General features: G+C 31.1%; 3 protein-coding genes and 1 non-coding gene across 4 annotated transcripts; 3 read left to right on the forward strand and 1 right to left on the reverse strand.

The window, feature by feature from the left end:
• Positions 1-1215: 1215 nt before the first annotated feature.
• LOC106753406 (uncharacterized protein At1g04910) lies at positions 1216-6699 on the forward strand. Its single transcript, XM_014635210.2, has 12 exons — positions 1216-1260; positions 1310-1693; positions 2041-2091; positions 2209-2299; positions 2766-2842; positions 3342-3430; positions 3784-3903; positions 4582-4698; positions 4780-4923; positions 5012-5135; positions 5225-5416; positions 5754-6699. Exons 1-12 carry the CDS (start codon positions 1216-1218, stop codon positions 6111-6113), a joined length of 1794 nt encoding a protein of 597 aa, XP_014490696.1. The 3' UTR covers positions 6114-6699.
• Positions 6700-7205: 506 nt separating this feature from the next.
• LOC106775836 lies at positions 7206-12316 on the forward strand. Its single transcript, XM_014663050.2, has 14 exons — positions 7206-7424; positions 7975-8134; positions 8237-8494; positions 8679-8853; positions 9260-9321; positions 9442-9605; positions 9742-9839; positions 10234-10292; positions 10411-10545; positions 10625-10866; positions 10964-11123; positions 11365-11440; positions 11526-11576; positions 11758-12316. The coding sequence occupies exons 1-14, from the start codon at positions 7363-7365 to the stop codon at positions 11979-11981; spliced, it is 1926 nt and encodes a 641-aa protein (XP_014518536.1). The 5' UTR covers positions 7206-7362; the 3' UTR covers positions 11982-12316.
• Positions 12317-15445: 3129 nt separating this feature from the next.
• LOC106755978 (sufE-like protein 2, chloroplastic) lies at positions 15446-16687 on the forward strand. Its single transcript, XM_014638216.2, has 2 exons — positions 15446-16181; positions 16455-16687. The coding sequence occupies exon 1, from the start codon at positions 15565-15567 to the stop codon at positions 16150-16152; it is 588 nt and encodes a 195-aa protein (XP_014493702.1). The 5' UTR covers positions 15446-15564; the 3' UTR covers positions 16153-16181; positions 16455-16687.
• A 2262-nt stretch (positions 16688-18949) lies between these two features.
• TRNAR-ACG lies at positions 18950-19022 on the reverse strand. The gene has a single exon. It is a non-coding gene; the product is annotated as a tRNA-Arg (tRNA).
• Between the last annotated feature and the right edge of the window lie 4122 nt (positions 19023-23144).

Below are 23144 nucleotides of genomic sequence, written 5' to 3' on the forward strand. Positions count from 1 at the left end.
ATTCATTTCAAGTCGTTAGTTTATACAAGTTTAAAACTACTTATTCCTATAAAACATGTTTATTAATATTCATCAAATAACATACTTTAAATTAAACAACTAATACAATTTCATGATTATTTGTAATGTTACATGAGATCATTTATTGATTCATAACTTTTAATGGTGTAACATAACTCCCACCACATATTCAATCAAATGTGAATTTAACAAAGCAAATAAAACATATATTACAGTTGTATTACACAAAAATATTCAATTTTGAAAATAATACTAAATAAAAAACAAGTTATTAAACTAAAATAAAAGATTTAAACCATAATATATGAATAGAGTGAAATTCATTTGAGATGAGTAAAGAAGAAACAAAATGAAACTCTAGAAAAAGATATTGTTACAGACAGTTCAAAAATTCTTCCAGTATTTTCTGTCTCAACTTCTAGGGAACATTCTTTCAATATTTTTTAAAAGTTAATTATTGTTTTTTATAAGATGTTTTTAAAACCCAAATTTAAAAGGTCAACAAATTATTATTATTTTTCTTAAACTCGAAACGCCATCAGTTTGTTTAGCATTTAGAATACGCGTATAATCAAAATAAAACTGTATGTATAATTTGTCTTTTTCTGCAAAATACGCCATTCTTTCAAAATAGTAGTATATAAATAATTTGTATAGTTTAATATAGAGGGAAAATATTTTCAATTTTGGTAAAATCCACTAACTTGTTTATGAATATACATTATCTTCTTTCTCGTTCCTTCACTATATTTTTCGAGTTTCTTTCTTTTATTTTTTTATTTATTTTCACCTGCTATATTTTCAAGACGTAATGGAAAATTGAGATATTTACCTTAATTATAAGTTCAATGAAGATTACGTATAGATGAAAAAATAATTTTCTTAGACAGGAGTTTTTTTCACAAAAAAATGGGAACTTATATAGTTTCCTCCTTCAGCCGAAAAAAATAATAAAAGATAGTGTCAATTTTGTGTGTGTTAAAGATTATTCATAATAATAATAATAATAATAATAATAATAATAATAATAAAAGAAATGGTGGGATCATAAATTTTTTGTATTTTTTAAAAAAGATAAAAAAAATAATGTTAAAAAGTTATAAAAAATTTGTATGTTTGAAAATATCATTTCTCTGGTAATAAATGGGGAAAAAAATAGAAAGAAATAGCGGAAAGAGGTGGATCTGAAATCACATGGGAGTCATCCACAACAAGAAAACGTTGCTTTCTCCTGCGTTGGTAAGAGAAGCGGAACAAGCACTTGTTACTGTTCTTAGTTTAGTTATAGAGAGAGAGAAAGTGGAGAGAGAAAGTAGAGAGAGAGAGAGAACCAGAAAGAGAGAGAACTCACTCCATTCCGAATCGGAGCATAGCGGAGCTCCGCCACTCCTCTTCCCTCGGCAGCCGAGCCTCCAATTCTCCGATGAAGCGTGACGCCGTTGCCGTCGCCGTCGGCGGCGGCGGCGATTCCTCTCCACTCCTTCCCGACAGCCACCTCACCGACGACGACGAGCACGATCGCCACTCGTCCAAGGAGCGCGACCGGCACGTCTGCTCCTTCTTGAACGACGACCCTAGGGTTTCGCCTCACAACTCCAGGATCTCTCTGTTTTTCACCTTCCTTCTTCTACTCGTTGGTTTAGTTTCTGTATTCACAATCTTCCATAAACTCGTGAGTCCTCTCTGCCCGCGTTTTAAGATTTACTAATAGTGTATTGCATCCATTTTCGCCTTTGGTGTGTGGAAAACGAAATTTCTCATCTGTAATTTCTACTGTTATTTTGTTTATCTGAAATTGAATTAAATTACCCTGGAATTTGTATGTGGAGTCAACGCACTATTCTTCTTTCAGTTTTGATTTGTATTGTTCGGCTATAGAGTAACTTCAGTTATGAGTAGCTGCACAAGTAATGCGTGTATTTTTTTTTTTTTCTCATACAATAGTTCTGCCGGTGCAGTCATATATCTCACTCTTTTTGGCAAGTTCTTATGATCGAATTCGTGTTCAATTTATTGTAGAATGCCCCTTACCTGTGTAAAAAGGACGGCATTGTTCTTCATTGCCCACATGTAAGTTCTCATAAGGACCACCACTGCTTTGGTTTCCATTTCATTTCCTCCTTTTCTGTTGTTCAATGACAATGGTGTTATTTTCTCTTCTCATGTCCTCTTTGGTATTATTTCCAGGTCAAGGAATCGCCATCTCTTTGGGAAAATCCTCTCTCATCCACAACATCTTGGAGGCCCTGTGCCGAGCGCCGGGATGGCGTTTTATCAGGTTTCATGGTTTTCTATGTTCATTAATATATTAATATATTTATTTATTTCACATCCCATTAGCATTGCAAGCCATGCCAAGACAGGGTATTAAGAAATTCAGTAATGACGATATCTCTTCATTCAGAAGCTGTGAAATTTTAGTATAATTTCCATTTGTCAGTAGCATCGAATAAGGGCGGTCATAATTGGTCTCGCAATCTGATTTTTTTAATGGAGTGAATGGACCCGTTAAGATTTTTTATCACTCTCTTCATCCTTTATCAGAAAAAGGAAAACTCTGCCAAATTCTTAAGTTAATTTTTTAAGAACTTTTAACAAATCAATTGTTTCATTTATTTCTTAATTTAATATTCCCCATTCATCTCTTATATCTTACTTGGATTGGAATACATTCATACTTTTGCTGTATATGTTGTTTCTAGTATTACTGCTACTATTCATAGTACTTTTATACTTCTATGTAGAGCTTCCTCATGAAAATGAAACAAACGGCTATATATTCATCCATGCTGAGGGTGGTCTAAATCAGCAAAGGATTGCGGTATGAGATATGTTCTTTCATTGTGATATTCTCTATCTTAGATTGTTTTCTTTTCCAGTATTGCCCTTGCATGTGACACTTCACTGTTTGCCTGTATTTTCTTTCATAGCCATTGTTCTCTTGCTGACTGCCGCACCTGAGTTGGTGAATTTCCTTCCAATTGTAAAATATACGTGAACATAATGTTCTTTGAATTGTCTGATATAATTAGAACGTAGAAGAATAACGTAATAACAGTACACACACACACATATATAGAATCACCCAAAGGGACTGATTTATTTTGTTAAAGTGCCATCTCAATACATTTCCAATTTGGTGCACTAGCAAATCGCAATGCCAGTAAATTTACTGTTTTAAATTGGGTCTTCATGCAAAATGGTGCTGATTTCACTTTCTTGTTTCTTACATTGAAATGACAGTCTGTGGAATATTTAATAAAATTATCATATAATATTTAGCTGTGAGTGACTTACTTTCCAAATCTTTTAAAATGCAGATATGCAATGCTGTGGCTGTAGCCAAAATAATGAATGCCACTCTTATTTTGCCTGTTTTGAAGCAGGATCAAATTTGGAAAGACCAAACGTGAGATCTCTTGTCCATTTTTTTTTTCACGTTGAAGATAAGTTTAGTTAGGTTGAATAAATAATTTGGTTCCTGCAGTTGAAACTTTCTTTGTGTTAATCCTTACATGAAAAGTTCTGCATTTTGGTCTTCATGAAAAATCATTTACACATTTTAGACCTACTGTTTATCCTCCTCTATTATGGTTTTAATGGAATCCTAAATTGTCTAATGATGTTCTTACTTAGCAAATTACATTTGACAGAAAGTAATAGTCATGGTTAACAATTCATCTATTAGTTATCTTGCCTAGGGTGTTAGATTTCAGAGACGGTCCTCCGTTCTAACCATCATGATGCATGTCACCATTTCAGGAAATTTGAAGACATTTTTGATGTGGATCATTTCATTGACTACCTTAAGTATGACGTTCGTATTGTACGTGATATCCCACAATGGTTTACTGATAAATCAGAGCTATTTTCTAGCATAAGGTATGGTAGATTCTGGTATTTTTATTACTCTGTTGAAAACTTAAATCCCCAGTTGGCATGAGAGATGGGTAAATATTTCCTTTTTTTCCAGTAATGTTTAAACATGAAATAATATGTCCTCGACCACTCTTTTTTATTCTGTTTTTATCAGTGTACTGATTGACAACAGGTGTGGTTGAAGTGCTGGGTTTTGTGACCACTGACCAAATAGCATGAAAATTATGAGTTTGAAGTTAGAGATTCGTGTGCATTTCTATTTCAGTCTTTTGAACTCTTATGGCTGATAAGAGACAGATAAATATGTCAAGACCTATATAGCTTTTTGTTGGTTTTCTTTTTCTTTCATAGACTAGCTATGTTTTGGTTTTGATGGAATTGATCGTTCTTGTGTCAAATGATAATTATGAATTTAAATTACTCGTGAGTTAAACATGTCCTAAACGGGTGATGATTTTTTTTTTTTTTTGTAAAGGTGGTTTTATGGCTAGAGAATACACAATGTTCAGTCTATATTTATTCTTTCAATCATGTAACTTACATATTTCTCTTAGCTTTACCATATTGTTACCAATGGTGTCAACCAAGATGTTTCTGATACTTGGTGTTTGCTATTGATGCCTTCTGTGGTTGAATACACACTTGTGTTGACTAACAAAGCAAATGTATCTTCTCATTCAGACGGACTGTAAAAAACATTCCAAAATATGCACCAGCACAATTTTACATTGATAATGTTCTGCCCCGGATCAAGGAGAAGAAGATTATGGCTCTTAAACCATTTGTTGACAGGCTGGGGTAGGCCAATGGTGATATATGTTCTATGCCTCTTTTTTGTATGTAATTGATTGTGTCATGATTTTTCAGTTCTTGTTTCAGATATGACAATGTTCCTCCTGAAATCAACAAGCTGAGATGTAGAGTTAATTATCATGCACTGAAATTTCTTCCTGAGATAGAGCAGATGGCTGATTCACTGGCATCAAGAATGAGAAACCGAACTGGAAATTCAAATCCTTATATGTATGTGATATTTGTGATCACAACCCTGACTGAGTTATGTGTGATTTTTTCTAGTGTCCAAGTGATTTAAGAATTTTACTGTAAACAGGGCTTTGCATCTCAGATTTGAGAAAGGAATGGTGGGACTATCATTCTGTGATTTTGTGGGGACAAGAGAGGAGAAAGTCAAAATGGCAGAGTATAGAAAAAAGGAGTGGCCTCGACGGTACAAGGTGGCCATCATACTTTTTATCAAACCAAAAGGAACTCTAAACCTTCTATTGGAGCATTTTGATAACATTGTATTTGTTGAAAAATGCAGAATGGTTCCCATCTGTGGCAATTAGCTCTACAGAAGCGTAAGGAAGGACGATGTCCTCTAGAGCCTGGAGAAGTGGCCGTTATTCTTCGGGCTATGGGCTATCCTAAGGAAACTCAAATTTACGTTGCTTCTGGACAGGTTTATGGTGGACAGAACCGGATGGCTCCACTAAGAAATATGTTCCCTAATCTGGTAAGGCTTTCTTCACTTCCTTTCTCTTGTTCTGTTTGTTTTTGATGAAAATCACAATCATTATTATGTAGTGAATGAAGTGATGTCATGACACGGAGTTCTAATATCGGTTAAGGCTATCAAGCTGTCAAGCTATTATGAAATGTTCTCTTGCTCTATAGAAATTTATTTATCCATTATAATATAGCAAATATAAGTCTGTTTGAACGAGGTTGTCCATAAGTTTTTAGAGGAAAGGAAAATAAGAAGAAAAAGTAAATTTGACTTCATCTTGTCAAAATTCATGTAAGAATTCCTTAGATTCTTCTGCAACGTGTTAATATTTTCCCTTCAACAGGTTACTAAGGAGGAGCTAGCAACCAAAGAGGAGTTAGATGGTTTCAGAAAGCATGTGACAAGCCTAGCAGCTCTTGACTTCTTAGTGTGCTTGAAGTCAGATGTATTCGTGATGACCCATGGAGGCAACTTTGCTAAGCTGATTATCGGCGCCCGTAGATACATGGGTCACCGTCTAAAGTCAATTAAGCCTGACAAAGGGCTAATGTCAAAGTCTTTTGGGGATCCGTACATGGGTTGGGCTACTTTTGTAGAAGATGTTGTTGTTACTCACCAGACGCGAACGGGATTGCCGGAAGAGACTTTCCCTAACTATGATCTCTGGGAGAACCCTCTGACTCCATGCATGTGTAGAGCCTGATTAGAGCAATTTTATCAACGACACTGGGACTTTATCAAGATGCAATTGGGAGAAATACGCCGTTTAAGTTATGAATTCTATCTATCTCCAGGGTAAACGTCGGAATGCAGGCTCCTAGGCTCCTGTTCAATATAAGCTTTTGAGGTAGGAGGGGCAGTAAATAGAAATTTGAAGCAGAGATAATGGCTTGAAGGGAATGAGATTGGACTGTTGGTTATCATTTTCATGAACAGATTTCCTATTCTGAGTATTCTCTTTGCCGAGATACCGGGTGGATTTTGTCTTTTCATCTAACATGTAGCCATTCCCTGATCACTTTTATTCTTCCAGGAAAAAATGATTATTTTTTGTACTAAGAAAATTGTGCAAATCATTAATGACTTACATGCTAGGTTTCTGTGATTTTACGATGCATTGGCAGTAAAATGTGAGGGTCAGGATGATAAAGGCTTTCATTATTACGTAGAGGATTTGGCTCCTTAAAAGGGCCGAGTGTAATTAAAGATGCTGTTGAAATTTTGAACCTTTTATTTTCTAAATAATTGATTATTATTTACGCTTCATCTTTTAATAGAGGAGCTAAAAAGTATGAAGTATGTTCAGTCACGAGAAAACTTATGGATCGGATCATTCAATCGCTTATGAAGAAAAATGGTGTTTTATTCAGGACCTAAATGTTAACGTGAGCAGGCGATAGCCATTGCAGGTTATTGTAATGATAGTAGGTCAATAGAGGCGTTTTCTGAAGCCAGTGGTTGGAATCGTGAAAACTCGAAATGGTTATGTGATGTTTATCTGATTATGAAGAAGAGAGCGGAACCATGCCAAAATTAAGGGTTGTTTCTGAATGTTCTTTGCTGGGCAAGGAACCTGCGAAAATATCATGTTCCCACAACTTAGTAAACGTGAGGCCATACATGCATTAGTTTTACAACTCAACACGTCTTTTCTTTATCTTTATCTTCATCTTAACCCTTTTACTTCTTCAGTTTAACAGTATTACTCACAAAATTTAAACATCAAAGAAAGAATCTTTAATATATCCTGTCAATAATTATTTAAAATGTTAAATATTTTTGTTTTATTTTCAGGTACAGATTTTACTAACAATTGTTAATTTTCAATGAAAATGTTAAAGACATCATTAATAGTCTCGAAGTCCCAACTGACGAACTAAAATAGTGGATATTTCTGTTGGCATATAAACTCCGTTGAACTCTGACGCAACAGTGCACCGGATAAAGCAATCATGAAGTGCTTCTCCTCATCCTCCGTCTCTCTCTTTATTTTCCTTTGTCTATGTTTTGAGAGGTATATTAGCACGGCCTCATCTTACTCGTTTCCGATAGTTTAGTAGATTGCGTGTTTCACTTACATGCATCTAAGTCTGATCAGCAATCGCTTTGCTCGTCTCATGGTTTCTCGTTGATTGCAAAATTTTATTTATTACCCATAAAGTTTTGCGCTGTTTCTTAAAAGGCTGTTCTCGTGAGTTGCTTTTAAAGTTCAATTATAGCATTTCATCATCGCATATCTCTATGAAAATATTTAAATCAGCGTCTCAATTTCACTTGGGCCCTGGGCACTTTTCCTGCATTGAAATCAACCCAGATTCCAGCATTTATATTGATTGCCATAAATAGTTTATTGAATTGTTATAAACAAGCTTCAATTTGGAACTGTGTGTGGAATAAGTTTTAAATTTATTAGCAAGCTTCAATTTTTTTTCTAATTGCAGAAAGTGGTAATAATGACTGGACTAGATTGAATCCTAATTTGCACAACAACGTCCTAGTGCAAGCTTTCTGGATGCCTTAATCTTTGTGCCCTTGTTCTGTTATATCTAATATTGTCATTTCAGTGTGTGGTCTCAAAATGTGTCGGAGAGTGATCGACAGAAAGCTAGCATTCCACCAAGAGGTTGGAACTCCTATGATTCCTTTTCCTGGACAATATCTGAAGAAGAATTCTTGCAGAGTGCTGAAGTAGTTTCTCAGCGTCTCCATGATCATGGATATGAGGTATAGTTTCTGTGAGGAATTATAGCCTGTGAATGAGTTTGAATATGCTAGTAGTTTTTCCCTCATATATAGATATAATAACTTGCCTTCAAACCATTGTAGTACGTTGTGGTGGATTACCTCTGGTATAGAAGGAAAGTTGAGGGTGCTTATCATGATTCTCTTGGATTTGATGTGATTGATGAATGGGGGAGGATGCTTCCTGATCCAGGAAGGTGGCCTTCTTCTGGAAATGGGAAAGGATTTTCTGAAGTAGCTAATCGAGTACATGACATGGGTTTGAAATTTGGGATTCATGTCATGAGAGGGATAAGTACACAAGCTGTGAACACAAACACCCCTATCCTTGATACAAAAACGGTATTGCTTTGCATTTGTGCCATAATTTAACTCTATTTCTTTCTCGTTTTTTTAAGGAAAGAAATCAGTCGTATGAATGTCCCATTGAATGCATTTTATCTGCAATAGGGCATTACAAAGCAGAAGCTAAGGATGTTGTCTACATTAATCTAAAGTTTAACTTTGATATCTTTCAATTTCTTAGGGAGCTGCTTATCAAGAATCTGGTCGAGTGTGGTATGCAAAAGACATAGCAGTCCCAGAAAGGGCTTGTGCATGGATGCCTCATGGTTTCATGAGTGTGAATACAAAGTTGGGAGCAGGAAAAGCTTTTCTGAGATCCCTATACGAGCAGTATGCTTCATGGGATGTTGATTTTGGTAATTGGACTATTATTTTACATTCTATTTTTATAATGCTCTATCACAACAGATTCATGTCATCGAGAGAAATCTTAATGACTTCCATAGTTTTATTGCATCTGACCAATAAGTTTGGATAAGTAAAGAAAGCATTTGTATTTATTTCTGGTACAGTAATTGTATATTTTTTTTTCGTTAAGATCATTGTTGAGACTTCATTAGGTCGGCTAGGTGTTTAATGGTCTCATAAACTTGACTTAAAAGTTTCATATCTTATCATATCGCTGTAGATTGCCTATGTGTTCATACTTTAATTCAGGGGTTATGCTAAACCAACAGAAAGTACTCAAAACTATATCATGTAATTCAGAGGTTATGTCTTTCATTGACGGCTATTTTAACAGCTTTTCTACTTTCCACGCAGTGAAACATGACTGTGTATTCGGGGATGACTTTGATTTAAATGAAATAACCTATGTTTCTGAGGTATTCTGGAGTTCTCCTGTCCTCCTACCTTCCATTCCCCTTATTCTCATCTGAAAACCGATATTGGTAATATCATGGAAGATCTTTTGGAAGCTACTAATTACTTGTCATTTCATCTAGGTTCTCAAGCAGTTTGATCGCCCCATTGTATATTCTTTGTCTCCTGGAACTAGTGTGACACCAGCCATGGCCAAGGATGTCCTTGGAATGGTCAATATGTATCGTGTAACAGGAGATGACTGGGATACATGGGGGGATGTCAAATCACATTTTGATATTGCCAGGTGGTTACATTGTTATATTTTAGTTCTGACACATTTCTATCTGCCTTTAGAGTACCTCGATAATATTTTATTTCTGAATCCCTGGTCTGTTATTCCATCATTATATCATATAACTTTAGTTATTTGATTCTATCAGGGATTTCTCAAATGCTAATATGATAGGAGCAAAAGGTTTAACGGGGAAATCTTGGCCTGATTTGGATATGCTACCCTTTGGATGGCTAACTGATCCTGGTAATGAGGCCGGGCTGCTACTTTTTCTCTGTCGTGTATTAATATGATAACCCTTGTACTTTTAATCAGTTAGCTACCAACAATGTGATTATGGACAGAATTACTTCTGTTTTCAGTAATCATTTATCCTTCCTCTATCTTCTGCCCTTTTTGTTGTTTTAAGCAAATAACTTTTATGTGAAACCAGAATCCGGTGGCATTGTAAGCATTTGTCTGCATATAGATTTACTCTTCTATGAAGAGGACATTGCTGGTTCACTGAAACTGTTAGATTAGTAAACCCAAGATACTCAGCAGTCTCGTCGTGGAAAATTGCCACAAGCTGTTTAAATTTAGACTCACGGGAAAAATGGATTATGATACTGCATTTTCACTTTTTCTTTGTTTTTGGAAGGTTCAAATGAAGGTCCACATAGGTTTAGTCGTCTCAATCTGGAAGAAAAGAAGACACAGGTATTTCTACAAGCACAGCTACGTTTTTTTCTGATATATTCCTGTGCTAACTTTAATTTGCTTATAACTGTATATCCATTATCAATATAGAGTGAGTGAATGTCTTTCTACCCTGTAGATGACTCTTTGGTCTATGGCAAAGTCTCCCCTTATGTATGGTGGGGATGTTCGGAAGATTGATCCTAGTACATATGATATTATCACAAATCCCACCCTTCTCGAGATTAATTCTTTTAGCTCAAATAATATGGAGGTATGTGAGCCATCTAAATATTTTGGTGTAATAATATTTTGATCAAATTAGTATCATATTTACTTTGCCGCATTGGCAGTTTCCTTATATCACAACTGTGAAGAGTGAAGATCAGGATCTTAGTTTGAGAAGAAGTGGCAAAGAAATAAAAACAACTTTCACCCATTCATTAGGCCTCACAAAGTGCACCGAGTCAAAGGCAATAGGTTGGGCTAGTGAAAGGCTTAACCTATATCTTGAAAGAATATGTTGGAAAAGGAGTTTAGGAAACAAGCATCTTGCCCCCTTCTGTGTGCTCAAAAGAGAACTCTACTTCCCATTGTAATCTTGCTTATCTTTCTATGTTCCATTTTTCCTAATTCTGGTATGAATAATAATGTTGTTAACAACAGAAATTGGTACTTGGATACTGATACAGAGATGAAGTGAGTATGTATCAAGAGTATCATCATGGCAAACATCATTTAGTTGCAACAAACAGATTAAAGTTTTGCTTGGATGCTTCTCCAAAACGCAAGCTCACCTCTAAAGAGTTCAAGAGAGGGACATTTTCTCCCTGCAGGTGGGATTCAAATCAGGTATGTTTAATCTATCTTTAGGTTTTGCAAGGGTGCATGTTACCCCAGTTTGTAGTTTTTGCAATTTTGTTTGAGTTTTATACAATTCAAAGATAGTCTTGCTTGTGCAGCACACTGCTTCTCTTCCAATCTTAATATTAACTTTCGCATGTATTTTACATGAAATAACATTTAGATATGCATCTTTACATATATATATTTTGTGTATTTTGTTATAAACTGATTTTTGAGTCATTCACAGATGTGGGAATTGAATCCTAATGGGACCCTGGTCAATAGTTATTCTGGCTTGTGTGCAACAGTAGAGTCCAGCGAAGGTGAAAATTTGCAAATACACTTTCCAGAATGATGTTTGATTCATGCAGTTGTAGAGTTTATCTTGTTTTTTGTTCATTTTTACAGATACTATTAATTCCGGTGGCTTGCGCTCTTGGATTGCTACAGGAAGAAAAGGTCTGTTAACAAAAACTACAGCTAAATTTTGATTGTTTTGTTTCTGCACTTAATCCAATCCAAAAAACTGCATTAGTGTATATTTTGCAGACACTGGTTGAGGTTGAACTAGTAGCATGTCACATTAAAGAATTCGTTGGAGTTATTCTGTTCTAACTCTTACATTTGTATCTCTGTGTAGGAGAAATCTATATTGCTTTGTTCAATCTAAGTGAACAGAAGACAGTAATGTCTGCACAGGCATCTGACCTGGCTAAGTTTCTTCCTGCCAGAGACTTCAGAGACTTCAGTTCTTGTGAGGGCAGTGAAGTGTGGAGTGGAAATGCTGTAGAAATAACACAAGGGAGGCTATCAACAGCAGTGGAAATGCATGGAAGTGCACTAATTGTTCTGAAATGCAGCTAAAGAAGAAGAAGAGAAATGATTCTTTGACACACCTAAATTTTTTACATTCATTTGACACTATACTTACTTATTTTTTACTCTCTTCTTTCTTGAAAAATTACAAAACTTTACATTTTTTGGACCATTTTATCCTTATATTCTGTGTCAAATGAATGTAAAAGTCAAAGAAGAAAAAAGACATTTCCTTTTTCTTTTTCTATATGGACAGATGAAATTCAATGACATCATTCACCTATTGAAGAAGGATAGCATGATACATTGACATTCATTTGACATATTTAACAAGGATAAAATAGTTTTAAAGTGAACTTTTAAAGTAAGTATATTATGATACACATTGACATTCATTTGACAGACTTAACAAGGGTAAAATTATCTTAAAAAAGTGAATTTTTGTAGTTTTTCAAAAAAGAAGAAAGTAAAAAGTAAAAAAAGATAGTATCAAATAAAAGTAAAAAAATTAGAGTTTGATACATTAACACGCCTATATGACAATGACACAAATTTGTCAAGTTTTTCTCCCAAAATTAATCTTTTACTTTCAATAAATATTGGAAAATGTGGGATTCACCGTGTTATTTAAGTGTAAAAGAAAAAAAGTCATATCAAAGTATCATTTTATTAAAAATTATGTATGTCAAAATATCATTTTTCAAATTTTTATAGTTTTTTGAAAAAAAAAGTAAAAAAAGGATAATATTAAATGTAAAAGAATTATGTGTGTGTAAAAGTATATTTTTCTTCATCTATTAAGGGTATTGGAACAATTTTCGAAGAACTTAAAGAAACAATTTTTTAACATTGGCAAAGGCGTATAATTAAGTATACAATTATAAGCTTAAATCATAAATCCTAAACAACAATCGTCCTAAAAAATGGCAAAATATTAGCGAGTGTTTAAAATCAAGTTGATTAAAAACATTACAGTGGATCAAAATTAATTGTTTCTGAATTTTTTGAATCCACTCGGTTCTAAATCCAAACGTTTAACTTTTCTTTTATTGAAATTCAATAACAGGATTAAATCAAATTAAATCATTTGTCATATTTAAACGGGTGTTGCTCCCTCCACCTCTTCAGGCATATCCTACACCTCCTCCTTATTTCTTTTATTTCAAAAACATCTTAATTAATTTAATTTTTACTATTTAATTTTTTATCTTTTTTAAAACCCTAAATTTCTCTACACCCACTCATTTTCTCGTTCTCTGCACACAGAACCCTACTCCTCCCTAACTAGTTTCTCTCTTCCTCTCATCTTCACGCAGAACCATACAAACACCACCATTCTTCTAATCTTCCATTTTCTAAACCATCTTTAACACTCTCTAACCTATCAAAACCCTAAAACTATACCTAATACATCCTCTTTCACGTGTGCCTTCTTCAATCAAGGATCAAACATTATGTTTATTGAATAGTAGCATTTCAAAGGACCATGCATCTCATAATCATATATAGCCACCCCCTCTACTGTGTCTAGCAGTATACACCACATCACCATGATTGAACCAATAATAGTTTTTCATAATGGAAAATACTCCCAACAACAAAAAAAAAAAAAAAAAAAACACTTTCTGCAGCCACTATCCAATCTTCTGCTTCCACCACTCCTCAATTTAATTACTTTTCACACTTTGCAGATTAATTATATCACACCTTGTTTATTCCTTTCTTTACTTCATAATCTACACTTTATAAAAGTTGCCCAACAATTGCGTGAGTGCATGTAAAAGTTTTAACTCTAAATTCATCGGATATCAATATTCGTTTTAGCTTTAGTTAATTAAAAATTAATGTATGTGTAAGGTTCTTTATTAAAATATATTTATACTTACTAAAGAAACATAACCATTGTATTGCAAATTATAAAATTGTGTAAGTTTTTTATAAACATAGCCAACTAAAATATAAATACAACAACAAATAAAAATAGTTTAGAAAATTATTTTTTATTTAATACTTTTTTGTTATAAAAATGTTAAATAATTTTTTAAAAAGATGTTTAACCATTAATATTGATTCAATCTCACTTGATTTAGTTTGATTCGAAGTTTATATTGAATTCAAATCAAATTATATATAATTTTGTATTTGGTTTAAATAATTATTTAATTAAAAATTAAATCAAACTAAACTATAGACATTTTCATGCATTAGTATATATTATAGGTTTAGGTGTAATTTTAATTTCTTTGGTTTCTTCTGTGATTAAATTTTGTTATAATTCATGTATATTTATTTTTCACAGTCTAAACTTTTGCAAATTGAATTGAATATTATTATTTAAAACTTTTCTATTTAAAACCCAGTGATTAAAATCATTAAATTTGACTTAAAAGGAAAATATAAAGCAACCTTCTCACATTTAAACGCATTTGACTACTTCCAGATAGTTTTCTTTTTTAAAGTGAAGTGCTTTATATTTTATTTGAAATAAGTGACGAAAGCCATTGCATCATGAGCAAGATTTAAGAGGATTAAACTAATTTGGTATGGAATATCTTCAATTAATTAATTTGAAAGAAATGGAAAAATTGGCTTTTGGTTCTATACATGTTTCATGCAAAGAGACATCTAAATAGCTTTTCTTAAAATAAAAGAAACTAACCAAACACTATCACTAAATATTACTTAAATAATTTAAATTTAATTATGTCGAATTTTTATTAAATTCTTATTAAATACTTTTATGTTGTAAGTACATAAATTTTTTATACCTTTTAAGTGAATTTTTATTTTTTAATTATTTTCATTAAATGAGTGGTCTTGTCATCTTATATATTGTATAAATCTAAGGTTTGTATAAACGATATTAGGGTTAAAATAAAATGAATGTTTATATTTTATTTATTTATAAGATGTTCAATTATGATTTCCTTATATTTTTCAATGATTTATTAAGACATTTTTCTGTCATCATTAATGAAATAATTTTTTTATTTAATAACAGTAAAAACAATAAAAGTTATTTATTATTTATATTAATTATATTACTATTTTATATTATTCACAAAACTTTATATTTTTAACACGTATTAACAAAAGTAAACTATACGATTCAATTAAAAAAAATGTATATTCAATAAACAAACAAAAATTAATAAAAACTCAATTAGAAATTCTTGAATTCATTATAAATTTAAAACTTAATTGAATCTAACAAATGATTTATTTATTATTGTATGTAAGTAACGTGAATCATTATAAATGTAAAATTATTAATGATTTTTAATGTTAGATTAATTATATATTAATTTTAATTTTTTTTAATAAAAACATATAAATAATTACTAAAAATATATTCAATTGTTTTAATTATTAACAAAATTGAGGAATTTATATGAAAATTATATTTATTTTTTCAATTATACTAAAAAAAACATAGGAGATTTTGTTTCATTCCAATAAAATAACATTAAGGAAAGATATTTAGAAAAGTGAGATATAGAGGAATTGGCGGGTTAAAGAATTCATTGTCTGAACCTTTCTCCGTTCTTCTCTTCTCTTCCGTTCCATTTCCGTTATCTTCTCCTCTGCAACAATGGTAAATCAATGATTTTTTGTTTCTTAAATTACAAAAATGGTTTCATCAGCTGCAGTGACAGCAACCACCTTATTCAACCCATCATCATCATTATCACCATCTTCTTATTCTTTCACTTCCCCTATTTTCCCAAAACCTAACACCTTCACTCCATCCAAATCCAACGCCGTTAACGCCCTATGCACCAAACCGAAAATCCGATCCAACGTCGCCGACAAGCTAAACAACATCGCCTCTGAGTTTACCTCTCTCTCGCAACCCATCGACCGCGTCAAACGCCTTCTCCACTACGCCTCCCTCCTCCCGCCCTTCCTTGACGCCGACCGGGTTCCGGCCAACCGAGTCGTTGGCTGCGCCACCCAGGTATGGGTGGTGGCTGAGATCGACGAGCGGCGGAGGATGCGCTTCCGCGCCGACAGCGACTCCGAGATTTCGAAAGGCTTCTGCTGGTGTCTGGTCTGGATTCTCGACGGCGCGAAACCCGAGGAGGTCCTCATGGTCGACAGGGAGGATTTGGCCGACGTCAATGTCGGATTGGGGATGAGTCTCAAGGCCCACTCCCGGACCAATACGTGGCACAACGTTTTGTTCACCATGCAAACTGCCGCCAAAGATTTGCTCTGAATTCACTTTTTCCCTCTCACTCAAATTTTGTAACAATAGTTTTTCATTTTCTCTTAAACTTGCCTTGGTTTTATCGCATGTTTGATTATAGCAATGCAAATTCCATTCTATCTCGAATCTCTGTTTTTATTATGCTGCTACTCTTTATAGTTTTTCATTATCATCTTCTCCTCATATATTTCATATTGCCAAAAATTATATTTATATGACCGCTTTCCTGATCGGTTTATAGTTGCATATGCTTGTAAAACCTAGATATTCCATGGCTGACATGTTCTTAAAACATTCATTCACGTGAGCAGTGTGGCGGTATTACGATTGTGACAGGTTCGTTGGTGAAGAACAGATATGCAGATGATGATATCTGATGTACACATATTGAGGTATTTTAGTTATTTATTTTCTTTCCACCACTTGTTCTTTTGGTGATTACAAAATGTTGCTAATGCTTGTGGCTGTAAAAAAATTATACTTTACTTTAGTATGTGGGATGTCACCCTAGAAATTTTAATTATGTTATCCTTACATAAAACTTATGAAATTTAGAATTTTATCTTAGTAATTAATGTACACTTTATTAATTATATTGCATATTAAATTTAATTTAAGATCATTGTAGTATAGTATGTAAATTTTGTCAGTGAGAAATGCATAGGTTTTGAGACCAAAATATTTCTTCTTCATGTTCTTCTGCCGCTGGTTTTTCTGGATGTTTGGTCGTTTTGTCAACATGCCTTGTGATGATATTTTGACAGTATTTATATGTCCAAGCTGCACCCTCATTTTCAGAAATCATCAGCTCAATTTTACTATTATTTTCATATACTTTTAAAAAAATATTTTATTCTAGTAGATAGAAAAGGGAAACAGAAAAGTACAAAAACATCTGGTGCATAGATAAGATTTGTGGTCAAATCTGGATTATGACTTTATAGTCTTATTGTCTAATCATCGTAGAAATTAGCAGAAAGTACTACACATGATAAGCCTATGGGAAAATAATTAATTTTCCCAAAGAAGATTTCACTATGTTCAAGATTATTTATATTCACTAAACAAGGATTTTATTCATATGTTCATATTCACCTTGGAAACTGTGATTGGATTAATAATGTTCCTAAAGTTAATTTTAGCCAACAATATTGTATTTTTTTTTTTGTTAAATGTTTTAAAGTTAAGTTTTTCTTTTATCTATTGCTACTTTTATTGAGAAACGTAGTTATTTGGCTGGTTATTGATTAAATTTAAGATAAATATGATTTTGGTTCTTATTGTATAAATCAAAGATGATTTGGTCGTTAATAAGACAAAAACAAATTACTCAATTTTAAAATATGCAATAAATGGGACAATTATCTTTTGTAAGTCTTGTGTAATTATTTATCGTTAAGGTGTAATATTAAGAATTATTTGGAGACTATATTATATTTCTTGACAATCAGTTTGATATTTTGAGTTAAAGTTTACACCATAAAAGTTGAATTAAAATAGTCCTATAAAAAGCTGATAAAAAAATAATCCTCTTGAAAAATGAGTTTGACTTATATTTGATAAAAGCAAAATTTATTTAGATAATATTAATTAAAACTATTTTTATATGTAATCACTGGACATGGTATGAAGTTCCAAATAAAGCAAAAACTACAAATAATGATACTTAGACAACATTTTTTTTACAACATTTGAACATTATTTACATATCATTCTGTAATTGGTCTATGGTGATATTTTTTATTATTATTATTATTGATTGTGAAGTAATTTTGAACCAATCACAGAATGACACATAGATGATTTCAAATGTCGTAAAAAAAATGTTGTATAAGTATTATTATAAAAAAATTACATGTGATCAAAGTAGTAATAAGTGATAGCTTTAGACATATTTTAATATAATAAAAAAATTGATAAAAATATTGAAAAGTTCAAAAGGCCTTTATTTTGATTTGTAAAGGATAAACGGTTCTCCTTATTCCGTCGCCACCCACCTTAACTATTTTATTTATTTATTTTATTGAGTGTACTGTTGTGAAATTGGGTGAATTTCGAAATTATATAATTTATTTATCTTTTTACGAAAAGGATGATTTTAAATTATGAAATTTGGGTATCACTTTTAAATTTAAAATTTTATAATTTGAAAGTTTCATATCATTAACACTTAAATTACTTATTCGAGTTATATAATTAAGTATATATTTTAAAATTTTAGATAGCACAGGAAGTTTCAATAAAAATAAACTTTAAGAAAAAGTCAAAAAGAATATTTTAACATCTGGGAAAAGAAATTAGCCGAACACAAAACTAAGCTAAAGAAACTACAAACAAATTAAATTCCTTGCTACGCAGTTTCTTTATGTACCTTCATAAATTTATTATTGCACTTCATACCAAAAAAAAAATTACTTTTGTCTTTTTTGGAATGCACAATATGGAAAAATGATTTTTAGATTGTGTAATAAAAAAAAAATTGATTGTGTAATTCAGAAGTATTTTTTCTGATAAAAAAAAACATTGAAAAGTAAAAAATAATTTTCAAATTGTATAATTTGAAAATTAAGTGACTTCCAGATTGTATATATTTTTTCCTTAACTATCTCTATTTTTTGGAAGGCATCATATTACACAAAATGAGATCTTTCTACATGGGAGTGCAGGTAGAAATTTACGAGGTTCTACAAGAAGCTGCATCCTTACTAATAATGCTAAAAGAGCCCATGGACCCGTGACTTTGAAAAGTAACTTTTAATCTCGGAAAAAAGTTTTAATAAAAAAAAAAATTACGAAAAAGAGAAAACGACTCCACTGGGGATCGAACCCAGAATCTCTGGTTCCGTAGACCAGCGCCTTATCCATTGGGCCATGGAGTCCGTTTGATGTTAGAGTACGTTCTTAACTAATATTAAATATTTTAATTCAACAAAAAATTTAAATCTTAATTAATCTGAAATATTAATTATGGTATTACTATTGTGCCTAACTTTACAGCTGATTTGAATTTTGTGTTCTTGAGAGCATTGAATATGTTGGTCCCCTGACTATGTGGTGAGTTTTTGGCTATGAATGAAAATGGTGAAATTAAAAGAATGTGTACTATGGTGGAACCACAAAATGTACTATTTCCCTATCATAAAGTTTACTTACATTCCACTCACAAATATTCATCAAACTGTAAATAAAGTGGGTAGAAATAACATAACATATACTAAAATAGTAAAAGATTAAACATTTTTTTCACTAACTTTTACATAAAATTATAATTAATTTCTCTTTAAAATTTTGACCGAATTTAATTCTTCGTCTCTAAAATAAATGGACTTTAAAATTTTATATAATTTTTATGATGTTTTATCGTGGATGATATGTGTCATTATATATACATGTAAATTACAATTAATTTTTTAATTTAAAAAAAAATAATTATTTTGGATTGTCTACCTTGAAAAGTTTTCAATTTTTTTTTTAATTTAATTAATTCATGCGTATAATGACATGGTTAAAACATTATCATTTATGGCGGAATCTCATTAGATAATTCAACAAAATTCTATATTGTTCGGAATTAAATCCATTTATTTATGAAGTTGAAAAATCAAATTGATTCAATTTTTTTTAAAAAAAAACTAAGTTTAATTTCACGTAAAAATTAAAAAACTATAAACATATTTAATCTAATAAAAAACAAAGATTATATTTTTTATTATTTTAATAGTTTTTTTAATTCACTTATACGTATGTATTTGTTTTATTTGGTGAGTTACGTATACATTACTCAAAATAAAGTTAAGTCAGAAAAACCCTAATTTAACACTTTGTGGTGCGATTTGGTTGAAAGGTTAATTAGGGATTATAAATAAAGGTATGCATGAGCTTTTGTGTGGTGAAATGGTTGGGTCTTAGGTTTATGATGTTCCTTTGGTAGCTGTTTTTGATGTGTTAGGGTTATCACCATAACACACACCTAAATAAAACCAATCTTCTAATTACAACAAATTATGGATTTTAAATTACAATTTTTATTTTTTGTTTTTATCTTCTACTCCTCTCTTTTCTTTAATTATTATAAAAATATTATATCAACAATTTTGATGTTACATAAAGTTGGTTAACCGTCCTTATTAAATGCTATCTATTTATATTAAGACTTTTATATATTCTAATACATTAAATTAGCATTTGACATAATTAGGTTGTAGTTGAAGTTAATACGTAAATATATATTATAGTCAACAAAAATGTCAACGTTTTGGTAATATAGTATTTCTTGTAATCAAATTATCATTTAATTTAAAATATATAAAGAAAGTAATATAAACAAATTATTCTTCAAAATGTGTGTGCTACTAATGTTTTTACTATATTATTCTTCTAAATTACAATATGAAATAACTTAAATTAAATTCATTTCGATGTTTAAATATAAGTAAGGCTGCTGTTAAAACTTTTGATATTTTACAATTAATTACCATTTAGTATCTATCTATATTAAGTATACATGCAATGAATAATAGATTTATTACATTTTGTTCAATTTAAAATGTCGTAAAATAAAGCAAATTACTACGTTTGTTTACACTGTCAAGAAAATTGAAAATTTTGTCATTGTAGTAATGTATAAAATTAAAGAAATTAAGATGATATAATCTTATGGAAATGATATAATCACTACATTAGAAATTGTTTTTCATTGATTATGATTTGAATAATATAATATAATAAAACTGTTTTTTTTTTTTTTATATATATAGAATCTGTTAAAGCTACTCCGAATAGTTTGATTATCCTGAATAATAGCGTTTTTAATGGTAATTATTGAGCAAATAACATTTAATCTTGCTATTTTCTCAAAAAACATTTATAGATTTTTTCATAAGTTTAAAATAATGTCAATATACGAAATTATTTATTCATTATAAAGTATAATAACAATCTAATTCATATTTATTTTTGAAAACAGGTATTTATAAGAAGTTTTAGTTATATAGGACAAGTATTTATTCGAGGAGCCATCTGTTTTAAAAATACACAACAAAATAGTGATTAAATAAATAAAAATCATATTAAAGAAGAAAACATGCTAGTATAAATATATATATATATATATATATATATGATTTTATTTATCTTTTGTCTCCACACCCATATTTGTTTTCATTTTAATTTTTTTAATTAATTAGATAATATAAAAAAATATATACACTTTTTTTCCAACTTACTTTGAAGACATATTTGATATTTTATTCTTCTATATAACTATCTAATATTTATCTAATAGTAATTTGATATTTATACAGTCATAATTTATTTTTGATAATTGATATTAGAGAAAAAAATTGTATCCTGACGACATGTAATCTTTGATATATTATGATCTTTTTATAAATAATTATTTGGTTTAATACTCAACTTTGTCCCTAGTTTGGTTGGCAAATCTCAATTTAGTCCCTATTTAGAAAAGTGTTTGAAATTGGTCTTTATTTTTAAATTTTTGAGTCAAAATAGTCCCTTCCGTTAAATAATGACAAACGGTGTTAAATTCTTTTTCTCTCTCTTCTCATTTTCTGTGCATTGCAGGTTTTTGTCAGCATTTGCAGTATTTAATGATTATTGTACTTTTCCCAATAAAAAATAAAATTTAAACAAAAACAAAAAAATCATTAAAAAATTAAATTTTTTATTTTTAATTTTAGAGTAATTAAGAAATAAATACCTTTTAAAAAAAATTATAAATTAAAAACATATATTTAGATTTATTTTTAATCAATTTTTCAAAATTTAAAAAAAGTACTGTAAAAATAATAACTAAATAAAAATATTCTTTTAAAGAGAATCACATTTATAAAGAAGTAGAAAGGTATTTCAACTAAATTTTTTTGACTTTATTATTCAATAAAGGATATTAAATTTTGTGTTTTTGTTTAAATTTTATTTTTTATTTAGTTATATACATCATGAAAACAAAATATTATTTAGTTATAAATCATAAAATTTAAAAAAAAATAAAAAAATCATTAAAAAATTAAATTTTTTATTTAATCATATTAAATTTTATTGGGAAAAGTACAATAATCATTAAATACTGTAAATGCTGACAAAAACCTGCAATGCACAGAAAATGAGAAGAGAGAGAAAAAGAGGGCGTTGATGCCTGCACCTCTCCTCTTTGGACCTCCACCTCCCCATCCCATTTTTATCCTTTCTTTTTTTATTTATAATTTTAATAATTATTTATATTCCTATTATACCCTTTAATAAAATCTAATTTATAGATTAATTTTAATTCTAATATTTACAAATAAACCTAACTTTTTTTCTTTTCCCGTTTTACTCTCTGGTTTTTTCTGTTTCATTTGGTTTTTCAAATTCTTTCTGTTCTCTTTTCTTTGGGTGTCACAAATTTTATTAACTGTGTGAAAATTTTCTTCTGAGAATCGTTGGCAATTCTTCTTCTCTTTCCATGTTATGACATGTGTGTGAAAAGACTTTGAGCTTCAAAATGAACTTGACACCTAGCTCAATGTGTAAATTAGTGTAAATCAATCAACTTTAGGCTGTCGAGGGAGAGTTGGGCAATGGAAACACTGTGAAAGGTGATTGTCTGACATGGATTTGTCCAACAAATGTTTATCAGGCCCTAAACGTATGTCGACATCTGTCTGGCCCTGAAACGGATGTTCATATCCGTCGACGGATGTCCGACCTCCGTTAATGACTGTCTTCTTCCTGTTGCGCGCAAACAAACCTCTACCAGAAACACAACACAAAACGAAACGAAGGGCGCACAAACAGAGCAAAATGAATACAATTTAAAACCCTAAATCACATACATTTACAAACCAAGAAATGAACACAATGCGAAACGAAAACTAACCTCTCGGCAGAAACGAAACGAAGCGCCGCACCACCGCCACACCACGCTGCACCGCCGCCGCTGCACCGCCGCACCACGCTGCACCGCCGCACACACGCAAGCAATGACGCAAGTACAGATA

This window comes from Vigna radiata, chromosome 2 (assembly GCF_000741045.1).
Source record: "Vigna radiata var. radiata cultivar VC1973A chromosome 2, Vradiata_ver6, whole genome shotgun sequence".
Classification (NCBI taxonomy): Eukaryota; Viridiplantae; Streptophyta; class Magnoliopsida; order Fabales; family Fabaceae; genus Vigna; species Vigna radiata.

Coding starts and splice junctions, on each gene's coding strand:
- LOC106753406 (XM_014635210.2), top strand. CDS start 1,216: ATGGGAGTCATCCACAACAAGAAAACGTTGCTTTCTCCTGCGTTG. Junction 1,261..1,309: donor CGTTGCTTTCTCCTGCGTTG/GTAAGAGAAGCG, acceptor GTTTAGTTATAG/AGAGAGAGAAAGTGGAGAGA. Junction 3,431..3,783: donor CAAATTTGGAAAGACCAAAC/GTGAGATCTCTT, acceptor TCACCATTTCAG/GAAATTTGAAGACATTTTTG.
- LOC106775836 (XM_014663050.2), top strand. CDS start 7,363: ATGAAGTGCTTCTCCTCATCCTCCGTCTCTCTCTTTATTTTCCTTTGT. Junction 10,293..10,410: donor TGGAAGAAAAGAAGACACAG/GTATTTCTACAA, acceptor TCTACCCTGTAG/ATGACTCTTTGGTCTATGGC. Junction 11,441..11,525: donor AACAGTAGAGTCCAGCGAAG/GTGAAAATTTGC, acceptor TCATTTTTACAG/ATACTATTAATTCCGGTGGC.
- LOC106755978 (XM_014638216.2), top strand. CDS start 15,565: ATGGTTTCATCAGCTGCAGTGACAGCAACCACCTTATTCAACCCATCA.